At 41.4% G+C, this 22281-nt stretch overlaps 2 protein-coding genes across 4 annotated transcripts in view; both read left to right on the top strand.

Annotated features, from left to right (window-relative positions):
* S100A11 (S100 calcium binding protein A11) overlaps positions 1-10324 on the top strand; it is a 399965-nt gene extending 389641 nt beyond the window's left edge. For all 3 annotated transcript variants that reach the window (XM_069089980.1, XM_069089981.1, XM_069089982.1), the window contains exons 2-4: positions 2411-2485; positions 7312-7470; positions 10014-10324. In XM_069089980.1, coding sequence (XP_068946081.1) covers positions 2411-2485; positions 7312-7470; positions 10014-10169 — 390 coding nt within the window. In that variant the 3' untranslated portion in view covers positions 10170-10324. The remainder of the gene's footprint in view (positions 1-2410; positions 2486-7311; positions 7471-10013) is intronic.
* Positions 1-22281, top strand: part of S100A10 (S100 calcium binding protein A10) — a 462639-nt gene that overhangs the window by 389641 nt on the left and 50717 nt on the right. The window lies entirely within an intron of this gene.

Consider the following 22281-nt stretch of genomic DNA (forward strand, 5'->3'; position numbering starts at 1 on the left):
TACTCTTCCTAGTTGTCTGACCATAGACAAGCCACTCACGGTGAAACAGAGAGAGGAGAAGCAGAGACAGGAGGAGATAGAGACAGTGAAAAGGACTGTGAGAGGGAGATAGAGAGAAAATGTATTAATCACTTGTAATGGGCTGAGCTCTGGGGATGCAAATACACAGCAGTAAAACCATTCCTGCCCTCAAGAAACTTCTGTTTTAATGGGGGAAGGCAACACATAAAGGGGAGTTGCAAAGGGTGGGGAGGAGCAGTATGGCGTGGAGATAGCCAGTGACATGGAGGTCTGGTTCTCAGTGAATAAAGGCTCATCTGAGAGAGCCTGATGACCCAGAGGAGAAATCCAAGGATCTGGGGGAACCAAAATTACAAATCCAAGGGGTAGGTGGGAATAAAGACCAGAATCAATCAATCACCAAACACTTACTAAGTGGCTACTATGTAAAAGCCACTATGATCAACAAAAAATAGAACAGTCACTACCCTTGAGGAGCTTAAATTCTCATGGGAGAGACGTCATGTGCCCATATACACATCCTCAACCAGGTGTAATGTTGCATTGATATCGGTGACTCCCAGGAAGGGAGCTTCTACCAATGAAAATCAGCAACTCTCTGTCACTTGGAATCTTGGAGAGTTACCCCAGCCACTGAGAAACCAATCCAGACTTGCCCAGGATCACACAGAAAACCAGATCTCTCCTACTGGATGGACACTGCCCTACCTACTACACCACACTACTACTAATAATAATAGTTACCACTTACATTACAGTGTTATCTCACTTGATCCTCAAAAATCCTGTGAGGTAGGTGCTATTATTATCCCTATTTCACAGATGAGCAAACTGAGGCAAGGCGTGTGGTTAAGTGACTTGCCCAGTGGCACAAAGTTAGTAAATATAATTAAAATTACAATAATAATAAGCTGACAATTCTATAGCACTTATGTGCCAGGCACTGTGCTAAGGGCTTTACAAATGTGGTATCATTTGATTCTTACAACCATTCTGTTAGTTTGGTGCCCTCATTATCCCCATTTTACAGATGAGGAAACTGAGGCTGGGAGAGGTTAAGTGACTTGTCCAGAGTCACACAGCTAGGAAGTTATCTGAGACAGGATTCAGACCCAGATCTTCCTCACAAGAAGCATCTGGTGGCACAAAAGAGAGAGTACTAGACCAGGAGTAGGGAAGTCCTGTGTTCAAATCCATGTTCAGACACTTATTCACTGTGATCCTGGGCAAGTCACTTACCCTTTCTCAGTCTCAGTTTGCTCTACAGTTATCCATTCCACATCATGATTTTCCCCATCCCAGTTTCTATTTTGATATTTTGTGGGTTGGCAATAAGAAATTAAATGGGAATTTGGGGGGAGTTTTGCAGAAGCTACCAACTACCCAGGAAATCCAGCAGACCACACAGATAAAGTTAAGGAACTAAGAAATGCTTAAAATGTAAGTATAGTATTGTATAATTTAAAGATATTTTATCTTTTAATGCGATAATAATTCATTCTTCTTCTCTGGCACAAAGGAAATGTCAAAGATTTTCCAGATGGACGGGGGTGCCATTCTAACTCCTACAATGCAGAAAAGATAATTCTACTACAAAATAAGTTTAATAATAAAAACTTCCTAAGGTCTTTCTTACACTTAAATGAGATAATACTTACAAGCACTTAACACAGAGGCTGACATATAGGAAGTAATTTACAAATATTTATTCACAATTGTTATGCCTAGCAGCCTCACGTCTGACAACATACAAAATTAATACCTGACCATTTGAAAGAGGGGTAGAGAATTCTAGCAACTGGAAGAATTGGGAAAGGCTTCCACCACATAATGACTCTGACTCAGTTTCCTCCTTCATAAAATGAAGACAATAAGATCTGTAATACTTACTTTACAGGGTTCTTGTGGGGAAAGTGCTTTGTAAGTCCTAAAATGTTATATATCCGTGCGAGTTATTGTTATTAGGACAGTTATTTTATTACTATCACATCCAAATAGGAAAGAAAGGCCTTTGGGGTTGACTTTAGAGGAACAACTCCCAAAGATTATATGCCCCTTTTAGACATGACTTCACTTTAAAGAAAAGAAGAAAACACAATAATAAAAGTCCCAGGCATCTTAAGAAGGGAAGACTCCTTCCAAAAGGAGCTAAGCCAAATAATAAGAATATCCTGAGTGTGTGTGTATGTATTTGTGTGACTTGTGTGTCTGTGTGTTTTAGGTGAGGCTGTGTGCTTAGCAAAGAGTACAGACATGTTGAGATCTGCAGGAAATCGTCTGGACCAACCAGAGGGAAGGGGCTGTCTGACTAACCCCTGAGCAATGTAACCCAAGCAAAAGGGGCGTTGGTCATCCGAGATAAGTTCCGGGCCCCACAAATCCGCTGCTTGTCCCATTTGCTCGCTCTCCGAAGCTACTTTCTAGAGAGGCTCCGCTTCCAGATCCTCCTCTCCCCTCCACAATGGTAAAGTACTATTTTTTTCTTATTTGTCTTCCTCTTGATCCAAAAGCAACAGTGTAGTTTCCCACAGGTTTCTGGGATGTCACTTTTCCTTTATCTGCTCCTGTGGCTGGAAAGGGTAAAGAGAAGGCTTCTCACTCAGTTTGAGGGGTGTGGATCATATCCATCACAAGAGCCTGAGTGTGGGATTTCAACCTTCTCATTAAAAATGAGAACGTGGGGGAAGGGAAAGCTTTCTCTACTCTCAGAGTTGTCCTGGGCACTTTGTACAAGATAAAAAAACCTCCCTGGCAAGAGATCAAAGGTGCAGTTGGCTACCTCCTCATCCCTCTTGGGTCCTGGGCATTCATTAATATTAAGCTTGGAATGAAAATAATTACTGTGATTTCCTTTCTGTATCTGAGGGCCCCCAAGGCAGGTCTCTACATACTCTAAAGAGGCTGGGAGGAGCCAAGCAAAGCCGACAGAAAGAAAGATGGTTTGGGGGGCTGGGGCTAGGCAAGCCCAGAGACGTGACTGTGTACCCCCAAAAAGGGAAAATTCCGAACTTGATCTTCTGAATCCTGAGGGAGAAATGGAGTTTCAGTTAAGCCCTGGAAAGCTGCCAAAGGAGAAAAACACTGAAACCAAATACTGTTGCTAAGCCTAACCACAGCCAAAAATGTGGGAGGAGCCCCAATCCCAGACTCATTTATTTCTTTTAACCCTTTCATTCTTCCTTACCTTGAGTCCAAGCCAAAGGTTCTCATCCTTTTTTTGGTCCTCCTGCATTTCGACTTTTGATAAGCCTTCCCATACAGGACATAAGAAAAAACAGATTCGTTAATTTCAATATGATGTTATGTACCAGATATTCTCTGTGCCCCCTTGACATGCCTCTCACACACCCCATATTGGGAAACCTTGATTTAGACATACTCCTTCCCTAACGCAAACTCCTCCCACTTCTACCGGTTGCACCATTCTCTGGATTTATGTTCTCCTTTTCTTACTCCTCTATCTCGCCTTTTCATTCACCTCCAAAATATCTGAAGACACTTTGGTTTTCTTGGAGTGGCTTTTTCTGCAGGCAACCTTCCTATGTGCCACACCCTTTCAATAGAATTTCTCTTTCGCCTTGACAACATTCACCTGGTTTTCAGAGCCTAGACCAGGGAATTGACCATGTAGATAGCCAGGCAGGGTGAAGCCGGAAGATAAACACTTCTAGGAATCCTCTTTAGGGCAGGACATTTTTTAACATGACTTTCTTTTCTTTTTGACAAAATATATTGATATCTTTAATGACCTTCATTTCCCAGTATCTCTCTCCCCTAAAATTGCCTTTCACAAACATAAGCTTTGGCACCAGGAAATGGTGCCACTCCCTATAGCTCATGGATGTTATCTACTGCTAAGATGTCACATGTATGAGGCTTAAAGCCTGTGAGCCAACCTGTAATCATTTAAACCTTGCTTAGAGAGAACAAATGGTCCATCTCCCCTCCATCTCCCTGTCACAGGCACACAAATGATTCTGTCTGCATTAAGACCATAGATTTAGAAGTGGGAAGGACTCTAGAGGTCCCCGAGTCTAACCCCCTCCTAAACAGGTGAGAGGATTGACAAAGTCCATAAAGGATGGACTTGCCCATGGCCATGCAGATAGAAGAGCCAGGATTTGAATTCAGGACCCCTGGTTCCAAATCCAGTGCTCTTGCTGGTACACCAGGCTAATTTAATTTTAAAGCAATCTCCCCTTTCTCCCACTTCTTCCTTTCTTCTTTCTCAATATTTTCCTTTGGAAACTTTAAAGGGGAAAAAAAAGCACAAAGGCTATAATTGTCTCCACCTGACCCATTACCGAATTCAGGGAAAAATCTTTCAATTACAACATTCCTGTTCAAAGCTTACAAGGATGGAGTGGGGGGAGGGTGTGTTGGGGGGAAGCAGAAAGTAAAGTAGGAAAAACACTTTGGAATCTAGTGGGACAGCTGAGAAAAGGGGTGGAAGCAGCTGTGGGAACCAAAAAGGAGTCCTGAGGCCTCCCAGCTTAAAGCCTGCCTAACAAGTGGTGACTCACTGAGCTAGGCCCAGAGCCCTCCCTGGGCCACGTGTGTCCTTCTGTCTGTTAGTCTGGATGAAAAGACAATGGCTCTGGTAGAGTTAGGATAAGAATAGAGAATAATAATAATAATAAGCTTGTCTGCTTCTGTGTTTGGGAATTATTTGATTTTCTGTTAATTTTTTCTTTGTTTTGTTTTTGTTCTTCCTCTTAGTGAAAGCACCTTTAGAAAGAATTATGACTTTGTCTTATATCAACTAGAAGGGGAAGGGAATTTATCCAATATCTATGCCAGGAGATTTAAGGGGGATCTAAGTTGTGATCACCCCAGCTCAGGATCTTGGGAAGAATGGGACTTTGGTCATACAGAGGTAAAAATGAAAAGGGTGGGGGGAGAGAGACAGAGGCAGAGACAGAGCAAACTCCTCTTGACTCCAGTTCCTTGGGATAATGAAAGGAGGCACAAGTTAGAATTCCAGGACCTTCCAATACTTGCTTTGCTGTTTGCTCTTAGCTGACCTGAGCAAGTCACTGAGCCTTGGGCTCCTCGTCTTTAAAATAAAGAGACTGGAATAGATGACATCTAAGTCTCTTCCAACACTAAACCCAGGAGCCTAGAGTCCCGTGCCATCCAGGACTCCTCATTTTAGGCACAGAGAAAAAAAAGGACTTGCAGGGGTGGGGAACCTGTGACCAGAAGGACACGTGGCCTTCTAGGTCCTCAGGTGTAACCTTTTGACTGAGTCCAAGTTTTGCAGAACAAATTCTTTTATTTAGGGGCTTGGTTCTGTGAAGTTTGGATTCAGTCTAGGGGCCGCACTTGAGGATCTAGAGGGCCACATGTGCCCTCAAGGCTGCAGATTCCTCACCCCTGATTGACCAAGATGACATAGGGAGTAAGCACCAGAGCCAGGATCCATGCCTGTCTTCCGAAGCCACTTCCTTCCCAAACTATTGTCTCCCGAGGATATGTGGGATCCTGTTCTCTCTTCAATTCAATTCAACATGCCCCATACTCCATGCACACTGTGGACAAGACACCACCTTGTTAGGCACTATTCCTACCTCAGAGACATTGCATTCAGTTAGGGCTAAGGGGGAATGAAGGGGTTTTGCAACATAAACACAGATAAGTCAATACAAAACAATTTGGGGGAAAGAAGGGGAGAGAGCACAAAGCCCTGGGAGGAGATCAAGAAAAGCTTCCCTGACCCTGAAACTCAGTTATGAAAGCATTCTGGGTCCAGACTCTGGGCAGCCCCTAGGCCACAAAAGTAACCATCACGATGATCATCATTATAAATAATGAATTATTAGTGAGCAGAGGTTTTCTCTGGTTGAGTCCCTTTAATTGTTGTTTTTCAGTCCTGTCTGACTCTGTATGACCCCATTTGAGGTTTTCTTAGCAATTTGACATTTCCTTCTCCAGCTCATATGACAAATGAGGAAACTGAGGCAAACAGGGAAGTGAATGGCCCAGGATCACACAGCTATGTATTATTGTCTAAGGTCAGATCTGAATTCAGGCCGATGAGGCTGCCTGACTCCACTCTGTGCACTATGGCTCCACCTAGCGGCCCTTTATAAGTCTTTTTAAAAGGCTGCATTTCTTCTCTTTGTCCACCAGAGGGGGAAGCCCAACCAGGTCCTCACTCTGGATTTCTGCTCCTCACCCTCCCCCTGTACTAGAGATCTCTGAAGAATTCTGTAGTGAGGAAAGCGGTGTGCTTACAGGTGATGCTAACAGCAAGACCGGTTGTCAAATCTTTAAGTAGGCTATGATTCATATTTATGAGATCTTACAATCTTGGGCTCATGGACATAAAGCTGTAAGAGAGCTCAGAGGACAATAGAGTCTACATTTTACAGATGGGGAAACTGAGAGCCCGAGAAATTAAGTTTCTTGCCCAAGGTCCCACAGGTAGTAAGTGACGGGTGTGGGTTTTCAACTCAGATCATCTGACTCTAAAGTCACCAGGCCGCCTCCACAACCACTTTGTGAGGTAGATAGTACAAGTGTTATTATCCTCATTTACAAAGTGGGAAACAGGAGACTTACACAAAGTTACACAGCTAATAAGTGGCAGACCTTTGGACCTTTGTTAGAAGGTTTTCTGAAGCCAAATCAAATATTCTTTCTTACTCTATGATGGTGCCTTAGATGCAGCCCAAAACTCTTCAAATCAGAAAGATACAGCTCATACCTTCCACTCTCTTACTGCCAGGGTCAAGGGAGAGGAGAAGAAACTCACCACCTCTCCCTAAGCTTTCTACTTTGGATAGCTCCAGTCATGAGGAATTTTTTTCCTTGTGTGCACAAATTGTTTGGAATTTCTACAGGTTTGTAATTTATTCTCTTAGATCCAAGCAGAACAAACCTAAATCTTCTGTTGTGCAACAATCTTCTGAGTACTTTGCAAAGACTGTTATAGCTATGTGACTCTGGACAAGTCAGAAATTCTCTGGCCCTCAGTTTCTTCATCTATAAAATGGGAATAATAATATTTATACTACCTACCTCATGATACCTAACTCAGAGTACTATTTAAATGTGAACTATATGGGGGTCAGGGAAATGGGATAGAGAACATACATAATATGATTTGATTTGACCTAGACCCAGAGGTTCCTGAAAAAGGCCCTATCCACCAGAAAACTAGGGTACCCTTTTGTGCCAAAATATACCTCACTCCAATTGAAAAGATGAGATTATCCCTTATATGTTCCTGATCCCAGACTCTTATCTTGCTGATTATAATCTATAGCTGTTGTTTCCTTTCCAAAGGCCAAAAAAGTCGTCCCCACTGAAACAGAGAGATGCATTGAGTCCATGATAGCTGTTTTCCAGAAGTATGCTGGCCGGGAGATAACTAACAACCGAAACACCCTTTCCAAGACTGAGTTCCTTGCCTTCATGAACACAGAGCTGGCTTCCTTCACACAGGTAATGGAGAACAGCCTGTCACCTTCCACCTACAGCTCTAATCACTGAATGAACACAATAGACTGGTATTGATGGCCTTTTTCCAGTGGCCAAGCTACTTACCAGGTCTGGAGAGAAAGCATACACTTTGACTGACAGGAGCAGGGTCCAAAAACATCCCACCAAGCCTAAATGCTAGCCTAAAGCTAACAGGAGGAAATTTAATGGTAGGAAATGAATCCCTGTGGATACATGGGTTCAAAAAGCCAACTGCACAAACATGAGATGGGAGGACAGAAATGTAGCTAGAAAGCAGTTTATATGAAAAAGCCTCAAGAAGTTTAGTGGGCTGACCACTTATGAGTCCACAGGATGGGGTGTGATTGAAATGACTGATGGGTTCTCAGGCTTCATGAATAGAAAAGTTCCAAACCGAAACAAAGAATAGTGACAGTCTTAAATATTTTGTCTTAGACCACACCCATCATGTAGAATTCATTTCTGTGTGCCACTTTTTAAAAGAGACATTGTCCTTCCAAAGTTCATCAACAACAGGGAACCCAAGGTGGTGGGGAATTCAAAATAATCTCATTGGAAGAATAGTTGAAGAAGCTGAGATTTCTAGCCTGGAGAAGGAAAAACTAAGAACGGACATCATTGTTCTCAAATATATTGAGGACTGCCAGATGTCAGATTACTCCCAGTCTACTTGGCCCTTGAGGGTAGAATCAAAACCAACAGAGTGAAAGTCAAGAAGATAGGTTTCAGCTCATCATAAGGAAATATTTTGTAGCAATTATTACTATCTAAAAATGGAATGGACTGCATCAAAGTGTAACAGGCTCCCTACTGGTGCAGGTCTTCAGGCAAAAGCCAGATGACCATTTGTTGGGGGATAGTGTGGGTAGGTAAAGAGATGGCCATGGAGCCAAGAAGACCTGGGTCCAAGTCCCCTCTCTGAAAAACACTTGCTGTGTGACTCCAGCTAAGTTATTTAACCTCTCAATGTTCTGGGCAACTCCCTGGAACTATAAATTGCAGAGCAGGTGACAGCTGGCATTGATATAGGGAGTTTCCTCACCCTTGAGTTTCCTCTACCAATGAAATCATAGCTCTAGTCCCTGTCCCTATTGTAGACAGGACTCATTACTTCCATAAGATGTAGGTAGATAACCCTTCCAACTCTGAAAGTCTATGTTTTTACCATATTTTGTGAAGGAATGATAGAATCACAGAATTTTACAGTTGGAAGATGGATTGGCCATCTAGTCCAATCCGTACCCAAAAGGAATACCCACTTTAACATACCTGACAAGTGGTTAGCCAGCATCTGTCAGAGATTTCCAATGAAGGGTGACCCACTCCCTCCTCCCAAAGCATTCAACTCCACTTTTCCATGACTCTACTTGTTAGGAAGTCTCCACCAAGTCAAAATTCACTTCTTCGTTACTTCAATCCATTGCTCCTGGGAGACTGTACAGTACAAGCCTAAACCCTCTTCCATATTACAGCGCTTCAAACACTTAAGCCCAGCTATCATACCCATGCCAACCTCCCAATCTTTTCTCTTTCAAGCTAAATATCTCTTGTTCATTCAATTAATCCTTATATGACATAGACTTTAGGTCCTTTGCCATCCTATCTGCCCTCCTCCAGATGCTCTCCAATTTATTGTTGTTGTATTGTTATTGTTTATTGTTAGTCATATCTAACTCTTCATGACCCCATTTGGGGTTTTCTTGGCAAAGACACTGGAATGGTTTGCCATTTCCTTCTCCAGATCATTTGACAGATGAGGAAACTGAGGCAAACTGGGTTAAGTGACTTGCCCAGGGTCACCCCAGTCAGCTAGTAAGTGACTAAGGTCAGATTTGAACTCAGGAAGATGAGTCTTCCTGACTTCAGGCCTGGTAAACTATGCACTATGGTGCCTGAATACCATACTTCAGGTGTGACCTGACCAAGGCAGAATACAACAGAATTACTACCTTCTTATTACTAGAACTAAAGCTTCTCTTAATATAGCCCAAGATCATGTTCATTTTTTTTTACTGTTACATCACACTACTGACTCATATTGAGTTTTCAGTCTACTAAGACTCCCAGAACTTCAGTACAACTGCGCTCTCACCGTGTCTCCCCTATTTTGTTACTTAGGAAATTGATCCTTTGAACCCAAGTGTAAAATGTTACATTTATCCCTATTGAATTCCATATATGGCATATAGGAAGGGCAGAGTTAGGATACTATTCACATAGAAGACATAGGGAAATAAAAGAAATACATTCCAATGTGGCAATAGCTACATTTCATTCACTTTTCCCAGGCTCTCTTCTGTATTTACCATCCCTGACAATCTATGTCTCTGAGGAAGGATCCAGCTTACCTCTGTCAGATATCCCTTTCTTCATTTCTTCCTGAAGTATGACTTAAAGATCCAAACCTGTGAAATGTCTAGCACATACATATTGCAAGCAATGTGATCGACAGTCTAGTTAGGAAGAGATTAGCATGAAATACTAAATGTGGCACAAAGTCTGAACTTTTCTTCTCATTTCTGCAGAACCAGGATGCGGCTGTTCTGGACCGAATGATGAAGAAACTGGACCTCAACTGTGATGGGCAGTTAGACTTTCAAGAATTCCTTAATCTAATTGGAGGTTTGGCACAGGCTTGCCATGCCTCCTTCACAGCTGGCCAACCCGTGAAGAAAATATGAATGGGCCTCCCTCAATTTTCCAAATACATCCTTCTTCCTAACCAGCAAATGTACACCCATTCCTCATAGTCACACACTGAACCCTAAGAAACCAAGGCTACAATACAGAGCCATTCCTTTGTAGCAATAAAACATGATTTAAAAAAAAAAATAAACTCACAAGTGAGAAATTGTCTCTATAACTGCAGGGAGAAGAGGGTGAAAAAAGATTTTGGGTAAATCATAACTGTAGAAGTGCAACCCATAGTGAGTAGAGTGCCGGCCCCATAGTCAGGAGGACCTGAGTTCAGATCCGACCCCAGACACTTAACACACACACACACAAAAAAAAAAACCCTATCCGTGTGACCTTGGGCAAGTTACTTAACCCCAATTGCCCTCCAAAAAGCAAAAAAAAAAGTGTAACCCGTGAGTCGATTAGGGCTTGGACCCTCCTTAGGGTAGACTGGGTTTATCTGGGAACTTTATTTTGTCCTACTCTAGGAACTTCATTATCTGGCTAATCTCTCTCTAAGGGCCCTGGGTACTTCAACAAGCTCTTAAACTAACAGGACATCAGATATAGTACAGATTACTCCAATAATCCTTTCCGTTGGATCCCCAACTGCCCTCTGGATTTATACAAATCCACACAATTACAGTATTAGCAAAAGTTTAAGTCCGTATTGCTCTTCATTATAGGTTGTCCTTGATGAGCTGCTGATCCTTTTTCCCCTTTGGAGCTACACAAATCGTCTGTGGGCCTTTCTCTAGGTCTAAGTGCGGTTATCTTCTGTCTCCTCTTCCACCTTCTCTCACTGATATTCTAAATCCCTTTCCTGTCTCTGTCTCTCCCTTTCTCTCTCTCTCTCTCTCTCTCTCTCTCTCTCTCTCTCTCTCTCTCTCTCTCTCTCTCTCTCCCCATCTCTTTCTCTCTCTATGTCTGTGTGTGTGTGTCTCTCTCTTTCCAACTGTTTCTTTCTATGAGCCCAGTTGGAGACAGCCTTCTTCAGCACATCTCTCTCCAGATCACCTGTGTCTCTATCCCTCTCTGTGTCTCTTTTTTAACACCAAACCCAATAGCCAGTGTTAACTTTATCATTCCTAAAGGATCAGATTTGTACCTGATTCAATGAGAAAACAAAATCCATATCTGTAGGTCTGGGAGGACTCAGAACAAAGAGAATTCATCCCATCATCAGGAAAACAGTAGAGAGGGGAGGGACTTGCCTGATTCTTCCTTACATATAAAGCCAATCTTCATTGAGAAAACCCTAACCAATTAGCAGCACAGGACTAACCTTCCTTCTCATCTCCATTGCATCTAAGAACTACAAGTAAAGGGGCAACTGAGGTGGCACAGTGAATAGAGCACTGGCCCTGAAGTCAGGAGGACCTGAGTTCAAACCCTACCTCAGACACTTGATACTTAACTAGCTGTGTGACCTTGGGCAAGTCACTTAATCTCAATTGCCTTGCCTTCCCCCCTCCCAAAAACAAATAAGAACTACAAGTGAAGAGTTGGGTCACCCCTAAGGAAAGTCTCATTTCCTCTAGAAGGTTAGTTATGTAACTAGTCTCTAAACAGGGCACCAAGGTGGCACATAAGACTCATAAGTTCAAATCCAGCCTCAGACACTAGCTGTGTGACCCTGGGCAAGTCACTTAAACCTGTTTGCCTCTAGTTCCTCATCTGTCAAATGAGCTGGAGAAGGAAATGGCAAAGCACTCCAGTATCTTTACCAACAAAGTTCCAAATGGCATCACAAAGAGTCAGATGCTTCTGAAAAAAAAAAAAACTGAAAAACAAGCAATCTCTACAGAGGTGTTTTCTTGGGGATTGCATACACTTACAAAAGATGCTTCCTCCTTACATATTACCACTGAGTACAGGTCAGCTTTCAGTTATCCAAAGTAATGAAGAAAGGGGATCAAAGGCATTCGTTTACCTTCTTAATGATGTGTCACCTAAAATTGACCCTGAGGTCACACTGACGAGGCAAACAGGAAGCAGTATGAGAAAAGTTGACCTGGGATTAAAATAATATTGTGGCTAATACCTACGTGAATCATTAATCGTTTTAGTGATATATTTATATTAGCCTATCCAATCCCAAAGTATAGTATTATCTCCAGAATTCTCCCAAATTCGGTTGAAGCAAAAAGCAAACATAAGGTTTACAAAGAGGCAAAGTTGTGACTTAATGTCAAAAAAAAAAATTTCCTACCAATTAGAGCTGTCCAAAAGTAAAATGGGCTTCATTGGGAAGAGCTGGTCTCCCTGACCTTGGAGGTCTTCAGGCAAAGGCTAGATGACGACTTGTGGGGTGTGTCCAGGAAAGCCCTTTTGCACTCTCAAATTCCATGATTCAGTCAAGAGCGAAAACAAGCCCAAGGAAGAGATCACATTCCAGGGTGGGGCTCTGAGAATGTGTATCATTGTGAGTTTTTAATTTCTTTGTTACAAATCAGTGCCCTGAAGTATGAAGGCCCAGAAGTTTTCTAGGAATGACAGCTATCTCTTAGTCACACATACACACCAAATATTAAAAGTTTTAACAACTTAGAAAAAGATACTATACAGTGAGTCACCTCCTGAGTTGCTTAGAAGTTAGCCATGTGTGAAAACAGGGTGCCATTATACCAAAGCACATGAAAGCAGTAAAATGATGATGCTTTGGCATCTCGAAAGTCACTCAATATTTCTCTAGTCCACCTGGAAAATGCTAGGTCTCATTTTAAGGCACCATCTTCAGGGTACCACCTAATTCTGAAAATCAGTCAAGCATTTTGGAGAGCAATCTGGAATTATGCCTGAAGAGTTATTAAACTGACTGTGCCCTTTGACAATACCACTACTAGATCCAATTCCCAAGATGATTAGGGGAAAAGGAAAAAACCTCTATGTTCTAAAATATTTAGAGCAGCTTTCTTTGTTATGGCAAAGAACTAGAAATTTGGGGGATTCCCATAAATTGGGGAATGGCTGAACAAGGTAAAGTATATGATTCTGATGGAATACTAATGTCCTATAAGAAATGATTAGGGGGCAGCCAGGTAGCACAGTGAGTATGAGCACTGGCTCCAGTGTTGGGATGACCTGGGGATCAAATCCAGGCTCAGATACTTAGGACCACACCCAGAAATAACTGGCCGTGTAACCTTGATCAAGTTACTTAACCCCGATTGCTTAAAAAAATGATTAGTTCATTGATTTTAGAAAAACATGGACAGATTGGTATGAAATAATGGAAAATGAAATGAGCAGAACCAAGAGAATCTTGTAGACAGTGACAGCAATATTGCTTTAAGAACAACTTTGAGCAAATAAATCATTTTGACTATTATATATATCCAAATTAACTACAAAAGACACTTGAAGGAAGATGCTCTCTGTATCCAGAGAAAGAACTGACAAATAGATGCATAGAATAATTTTACCTATATGTATATATATATATATATATACACTTACATATACATATATACATACATATCTGTGTCTAAAAGTAGCCATCTTTCGAGTGGGGGGGAGAGAAAAAAAAGATTTACATGATAACTTAACATATTTGGAAGGAATAGCAAGTTGTACATAATAGACTTGCAATTTCAAGTGCAATCATCATTTTTTTATTCTGTTATGGAAATGCTTTTTTATTTCATAAATTAAAAATAAAATAAAATTGTAAGAAGAAAAGCATAGTTTTCAGAACTGTGATTATAGCCATGTGCTCTCATCAGACTATATCTAGAGTGTAAAGTTTAAGAGATCATGTTTTAGAAAAGATATTGGTAGCTAAAAGTCACCCAAAGGAGCCAAACCAAAATGGAGAAAGGATCCTCAAGTTAGGACCATATGAGGATCAGTTGACAGAAACAGTGATATGTATCCTGGAGACAAGAAGATTAGGGATAAGGAGTGTGAAAGGCAGGAGAACTGGATGAAAGAAGAAGAAAGACTGTCACATGGAAAAGTAAATGACCAAGTTCTGCTTAGCCCCAGAGGCCATAACCAAGAGCAATGAATAGGGGGAAGCTGAAAACTGACTTTTCAATATGACACTGATTTGAGGGAAAACTTCCTAATAATTGAAATGATCCAGAGACTAATTGCTGATTTGTTGTAGGGGGGGATGATTGGTTGTTTATATATAAATTAGACTGGATGGCTTCCGAGGTCCCTTACAACTATGAGAGCCTATGATTCTGTGAGTTTTTGCAGGACCCTAAGAGGTGTTCTCTTGTTAATCATTTGATGATGCTTTAAAGGAATTCATTCTTAATTTTCTTTCTCATTTGACAACTCTCAATGTCTTTGAAGGCTATAGTAACCCATTATTAAGGCACCTTCCTTCAACCTTAGGGATTTATTAAAACTAGAGAAATGCTATGTGGGTGTATATTTTTTATTGAAACTTTATTGCATTAATATATCTAATTTCAACTTTATTTGTGCTTTATTGGGGAAGAGGATTGCATCTGTCAGAATTTAGATTTAAGACAAAATCATAAGGTAAATATACTACATAAAATCTTAGCATTATTTTCATCTTGTGGTAAAATCAAATTGTTGTGACTTATTAAAATTAAAAGCTTATTTTAGCATCCAGATTTTTTTTAAAAGTGAGGTCTTAACTCATCTGGCTTTGATAGAACCTAATATCATCTCAGGGCCAAATTTCTAATCCAGAAGGCTGCAGAAGTCACGCAGCAATCTACAATAGTGAGTGATTACTACACTCAGGAAGACTGGATGACCCTTGGAGACATGACTGTTTCGATCTTGCAAGAGCAGATCAATCCTTAGGCACTCCAGCATGACTGAGGATAGCCAAATTCTCTAGGTCTTTAGTCCATGCCAGTACAACGTAACAACTTTCAAATGAAGATTAGGTTCTTTGGTATAGTTCAGGCAATCCATCAGTGATGAAGTGTTCTATTGAATAGGAGTTAGAAGGGCAATAGAGAAATTTTAACCAAGCTCTAAGGGCCCCGCTGACTTCAGGGTCAATCAATGAACATTTATTAAGCACCTACTAGGTAGCTTAAGAGCTGGGATATAAAAATAGTTCCTGCCGTCAAGAATCTTACACTCTAGTTAAGGGTGAGAGGTAGAGGAGAAAGACATGTACAAAATATATACAAACTTTAATAGACACAATAATAACAGATAGCATTTATATAGGACTTTAATGTAGCAAAGCACTTTACATGTTTTCACAACTACCTTGGAAAGTTACCCAACTTGTAAGAGTCTGAGGCTGGATTTGAACTCCAGTCTTCCTAAAGCCCCAGGACTGTGACACCTAACTGAGCCTAGAAGATGATTCAGGGTGAGGAAAAGGACATTATTCACTCTCTTCTTCCTCCTTCTCCATTTTCTCCTCTTCCTACTCTTCTTTTTCCTCTTCTTCCTCCTCTTTCTTATAATAATAATGATAACAACTAGCATTTGAAGGTTTACAAAGTGCTTTACTAACATCATTTCATTTGATCTACCAGTTTGGGAAGGCAGGGAGAGGGGAGGTGTCAGAAAAAGCCACCTGTAGAAGGTGGCATTTGAGGAGAATCTTGAAGGAAACTAGGAATTATGAGGTTAGTCTCTAAACCTCAAAAGAAAGTACAAGAGTCATATGGTATTGTGCCATTAAGACAGTTTAGAAAGGAGAAAAGGGATCTGCCAAGTAGTCATATCCTGCTTCACATTTGAGAGTATCAGAGAAGGATCCTGAGCCACATGGGAAGAAAAAAATCAGCCAAGGTTCATTTCTCTAGATTGGAGTTAGGGGTAAGGATTGAATTATTCAGCTACTTTGGGTAGCCATTCCTAATTTTAGCCATGATAGGACAAAGATTTGGCAAGAATTTAGGAAACCTGGGCTCTAATCCAAATCTGGCCCCTAACTTAGTGATCTGTACCAAGTTCTGGGATCTAATTTCACCCCATTGTGCCTCAAAATGCCCTCATTTAGGCTAGGTGATCTCAAATGTTCTATCAAGTTCTAAGATTCAATGGCTTTTTTTCTATTCTGTGGACCTTATCTTTCCAAAGTCACCAGGGAAGGAGAGGAACTGTCACCGATGCACAGTCAGAAATCCCTGTGACTCACCTCACCCAACCCACCACACAATAAGCTCCATTGTACAGCCCATCAAACTCGATGAAAAATGTGTTGAGAGTTCAGGCAAAGTGGAGCTAGAGGACCACACCTATGCAAGAAGGGATATGATTGACTTTTTTTGTGCTCCCTAGTCTCCCTAATCTCCCCCAATTCTCCCCTTAACCCTCTCCCTAGTTAAAAAACAAAACAAAACAAAAAACAGACAAGTAAGAAAGAGCTGGGAAGGGAGTAACAAGTCTGCGCTTGCTAAGAATGTGAGCTGTGAAGTGATTCAGTCACAGTGTTGAGCATGGACAAGGAGAACTCAGAAGAAACCAGTCCTTGGGGTGACTGTGCTGCCTGGTTTCACACACTCTGCCTGTCCCTGGTGAGAAACTCTTAGAGATATCCCCTAGGATGACAACAGAGGATTCTATTATTTCTCTCTTGCTCACATAAATAGCTTCTTAATGACCCATCACCATTATCATCATTAAAAATTATGGAACCAATTGGATTCTAGATGCAGTGAGAAGTGTTATAGAGAATAGATTACAGTTGCAAGTCTTATTTTCAAGGAGTCTAGAATGATAGAGAAAATAAATAAGGCAAATGTGGAAACTGAGATACTTCATAATATTAGACTTGACAGCTCAGAGAGGAGAAAAGATTCTCAAGAATTAGATTTTAGGTTGGGCATGGTGGTGGATGCTGTAATCCCTGCTATTAGGGGAGGCTGAGGCTGATGAACCTCTTGAACTCAAGAATTCTGAGCTATTGTAGAGCTAAAGTCACTTGGGTGTCTGTATTGAGGTTCAAATTACTCTATAGACAAAGCCTAAAGACAAGAGTTCTAGGACAGTACAGTAAGTAGTTCCTGAATATTAATAGACACTAAATGAAGTCATCCATCTAGGTGACCCCACAGCTATGGATGGATGCATCAAATATGTGCTAAGTTATACTTATATCATTAAGAAAAGTGTATTCATTTGGGTTATCATAAATTCTAGCTATTATTACTGAAGCCAAAATCTCTCTGGACTCAGCTCCATAGCCATTGTGAAGGCTTTCTGGGTCTTGCCAGCTCTAGAAGTCAATGCTTTTTCATTAGCTGTCCTGGAGCCAGTAGGTCTCTCTATTTGCTACTCTTTGGGCTAGCTGGTCACTTGTGGAGCTTGTAGAGAGGGAGCTTGGACTCTAGGGCAAGGCCCAGAAAAGACAACTGTTCTTCTGACCATAATTCTATACTCTTATCTATTCTCTCTCTCTCTCTCTCTCTCTCTCTCTCTCTTTTCTCAAAAAACCCTGTTTTCTTGTCCCTTTGGTATCGCTGGAACTCTCTGTCTCAGTCTCTGTATACCTGTCATTCCCCACCATCACTCTCTAGCTCTTCTTCCCTTCTCTGTTTTATGGATGGAGATCACATTTTACCATGTAGGTATCAATATAAAGACTTTTACATTTCTACCTTATTTGTTGCTAAGAATGAGCTTCACACAATCACAGAATCTTATCGTTGGAAGGGACTTCAGGGTCTACTTTGCCCATATCTAATCATAAAGAAGAAATCCTTCTACGGTGGACCCTTAAAGTACAGAAGAGTTCAGATGAAAAGTAGTACCTGACACAAACAAACATCATTGCTTTTCACAATGGTAGGAAGGAAACAGCTGTGAACAAGGTCACTCTCAATGTCTGGCCTCCATGCCCACAGTGGCCAGCACATGAGGCTTAGGATGAAGTAGATGTATCATATCCAGGGTCCTTCAGGGTTCAAACTTCATGTAAAGAGTTGAAACCAATGAAGCATTAAACCAACAAGAGACTGGTCTGTAATCTATAGGACCAATAAAATAAGAATACTTTCTAAACTGCCTAATTTTTCTCTGTTTCTGTTGTTTGTCCTTCGTTCTCAAAGAGGACCGTGACATCAAGAAGATGATGCCATGACTAGCAAATGAATTGGATTTAAGTGAGGAAATAAGGAATAAAGAATGAGGAGCAGGAAAGTAAAGAACTCAACCCTAATTGAGCTAATCCAGCAAAAGACTGAAAATGGGTAGGGGTTTAGTAATTCCTAGTCACTGGGTTTATTAGCCATGATCAACTTGCATCCTAGGTAGAAGAAGTTAAACCAGTTGAACCAGTTTTTATTAGTCAACAATCCACTCCCTTTTCCCATTACCCTATATCTAGATTAAAAGCTTTTCTGACCATGACATATATGAGGTAGGTAATGAAGGAATCAGTGAGCTGGTGTTGGATACATTGCAGTATATAGCATGTTACTATGAGAAATGAATATTTTTCTCATATTTAATATCTAATTATTGTATTAGGACCAAGGTTTTTCCACTTTTCTGCTTCCTCATCCAGAAACCAACCAGTGTGAGAAATCTCTCTTAAAGATTTACCCAGGCCAAGATCTAATCAGATAGTAAAGATATCCTAAATTTAAGTTAATAGGTATATTCCTGTTCATTGTGTTTTCCCAGTCAAGTTCTAGGAAAATGTTGATACTCCCCATTATCAAGACAGGAGATATGGAAATTGATGTCTCTTTGACTAAGATTTGAGTGATCTAAGTCACATATTCCAAGATAGCTTACCTCCCATTTGGTTAATCAATCAGAAGTGATTAGGCATGCCTCAGGAACCTCTCTTCTTTGAAGGGCATATGAATTATGATCCCACCACCATTAGGGGTCTTTTGTCTAAGAGAAATAACCAAATGATCATCCTTTTGTTAATAACCTGCTTTCATTATTAATAAAATGATTAAATTACCCAGAAACTATGCCTCCTGAAATTTTTAATCCTTACTTACTGCAATCAGTATGACATTTGTCATACAGAGTGCCAGGGTTTGGGAGGCCCTGACCTGTTCAAGGGCCTGTTGGAGTTCCAGTTCTGACCCAGTCTATACATGGCAAGACTCTGGTCCAGGATTTCTCCCAAGCCAGCTCCCCCTGAAGGCTATATTATGTCATACCACACCATCTCTTCCTGACTTGAGTTCAGGACATGATAACCAAGCAGTGATCCAGACATAGATGCATGCAAGGGAACAAGAATATTAAACATTTTCTCATGTTAACCTAAGAGATAATTGCTTTACATTCATTATATAAACCCTGCCCTCTGATCCATAAATCAGAACTGCTATGACAGTTCCCATCTGGCTCGTGTCCGATCATTCCACACTCTTTGGTTCAGCCTGTGCCCATTTTGATGCAGGCATCACTGACCTATGTATCAAGTGTTCCTCTGCTGCTATAGTAGTGTCATTGCTTGAGTCAGGGATAGGATAGAGTTGGCATTGTCTTTGCAATAATGCACCTGAGAGAAAAACACAAAAACAAGAAAGGCCCTGTGAGAAGCAGGAGCACTATCATGGTACCCATGAGTCTGGTTGCTTCCACCAGACAGAGGATGACAAGAATTGAAGATAAAGTGAAGAATCTGATAGGACAAAAGGAACTGTGAGAATGGAGTCAGAGGGTCTCCATCAGTTCTGATCCTATGTCTGGTATTGTCTGTGGAAATTAAACAAGAAAGGGTACAGGGTAGAGTCCAGAATTCTCTTCCCCTCCAGCCCATACATATCCCCCTTTCTAGGTTTAATCATTTGCTACAGGTGCATGATCCAGTGGGTAGGATATATAATGTCACCCTAGTCTTCTGTCCCACTCTCAGTCCCCATCTTCACTGGAACCCAATGATCACCACCCACTGGTTTCCACTAGATTATTCCCCTTGACTCACCTGGGGGCACACTGCTTATGTGACTATGTTCAGGCTAGTTCTCAACAGACTCCATAGAGCTGAAAATTGGCTCTCCTAGGGAAGGATGAGTGGGGTCTTGGGAAGGTGGGAAAAAAAGTTGTCTCCTACATAGACTATCAGGACATAACCAACATCCATGTTGGCATCAGCTCCACCCTAACTGCTGAAGCCTGAAGATGTATAGATGCATGCAAGGGAACAAGAACATTAACATAAATCATCCACCGTTTTGCTGACTTGGGTGGATAAAGAAGGGTCAGTCCAGATGTGTAGCATTGAGTTCTGCACCATTCATTGTCAATAGTGGTCCCCCTTCGTAGACACATCCATCATGAATCAGCTAAGATCTGAGATAATGGAGGCTTGCCCAGGCAGGGGATGGAGGTATTTAGACTGCCCAGCCACATGTCGAGTCCACTCAAAAAAGGATTATCTCTGGTCTTTGGAGAGTAAGACTTGCTTCAAGCATCCATCCCATTGTTCCACAAAGCCAGCTGCTTGAGAATGGTATAGGGTGTAGAATACCCATCTAATATTCAGGGAAAATCCCTCTCTCTTATCCTTGTTTCTGGATTTCCAACTCCCAGAGTTAACTCTTAAAGAATTTCCACCCCTTACTCCAGTTGCTTTCTTGTCTGGACTGTTTTGATTTAGAAAAACTGCTACTTGTTTCCTTTCCCCTCTCCTCCTTAGTCACTTAGGGAAGGAAGCTCCCTAGATTTTCTGTAGTACAGCGGTTGTTGAGTATAAAAGGAGCCTAAGTGAGGTCACCCATTTGGGTGACCCCACAGCTTTTAATGCATCAACCATGTGCCAGGTTATAAACATAGCATCAGGGGAAGCGTATCCATTTAGGTTATCATAAAACCACAAAGTGACTGCCTCCTGTCTCAGGCTAAAAATTGCTTCTGTGGGGGTGGACCAAGACTGTCTGGAGCAATTGGGAAATCTACCTGGGGGGATATGTTTGTTTCATGGCTGAGTAAAGCCAGACTTACTGGGTATCCTATCCCTGCTTCACTCACTAGGTAGCTGTTTTATTAGTCAGGAGGGGGTCAGTGGTTAAGCCCTCTAGGCCACTTCATTCATCTTCCACAATAGTTTCTATCAACAATTTTGACTGATTAGGGCTTCCAAAGATTTTGCTGGTGCTAGTATCCTGATAGTAAGCTCCTTGTTACACATCTGGATGTGTAATAAGGAGGTCACCTCTGGATGCAGCTGCCTTTTTGCCACTGAGTGGGGGTGGTTAGGAGCAGATTCTTATCATTAGTGTTGTTCATAAGCACAAATCTGCTTCTCCAGCTCCCTCTCCCTCTGAGCTAAAAGCTTCTGTCACTGTGAGGAACAGTCAAAGTACAGAATCCAAGGCTCCCTCGGGGTTAATATATTGACCCTGAGCAATCCATACTTGAGATTCTGGGAAATATGAGAGAGAAGCTTTCTTAACCACTGGTTATCTTTATAACCTGTCTCCTAAGAGTCTGGCTGCTGCTCTCCACAAGGAAGATCCCCATCACGTACTTGCTTCCCTTCCCTTATCCCTTCCTTTCTTTCTCCAAAAAGTTAGCCAGATCTGGCTTTTCATCTCCTGGTGTTGTTAGTCTTAAAGTATAGATGATAGATCTTAGTCCACACAGAGATAGTTTTAATAAACTTTATTGCTCCCCAAGAGGGGAATACAGCTGTTGGGAGGAGAGTCTAGCATGGGGGAGGGGAGGAACCAATTAAAGGCTGAGAGTCCCTCAGGGTCTTTGATATTTGCATCCTAGGGGGGCTAGGGCTAGACCAGTCAAACCGGTTTTCACTGGTTGACAATTGAATAAGTGGTTATTCAGCTTTTGCTTGTATTCCTGGGAGGAGAAATGCACCCTCACCAAAGCAGCATATTCTCCTTTTAGATAATTCTGATTATTAGGAAGTTTTTTCTGTCATCAGACCACTCTACAGGATAGCATAATGGATATGGTTCTGGGCTTAAATTCAGGAAAACTTGGGTTCAGATTGGATCTGTTTAACCCCAGGCATATCATTTAACCTCAAGATGGTTTAACTCAATAGTCCCTGACAATCCTTCTAAGCTCTACACTTATGAGCTCTGATACCAAGATGAAAAGATCTTCTCAATCTTCCACTAGACAGCCCTTCAAATTCTGGACAAGAACTGTCTTGCCCTCTCCTCCTCCTCCCCATCCAGTCTTCTATAGTTCTGTCTCTCCATCTCTAAGGAGATCAGAATTACC

This window comes from Petaurus breviceps, unplaced genomic scaffold, assembly GCF_028583685.1.
Source record: "Petaurus breviceps papuanus isolate PSGF00001 unplaced genomic scaffold, PetGlider_PUasm1.0 186, whole genome shotgun sequence".
In the NCBI taxonomy this organism is placed as follows: domain Eukaryota; kingdom Metazoa; phylum Chordata; class Mammalia; order Diprotodontia; family Petauridae; genus Petaurus; species Petaurus breviceps.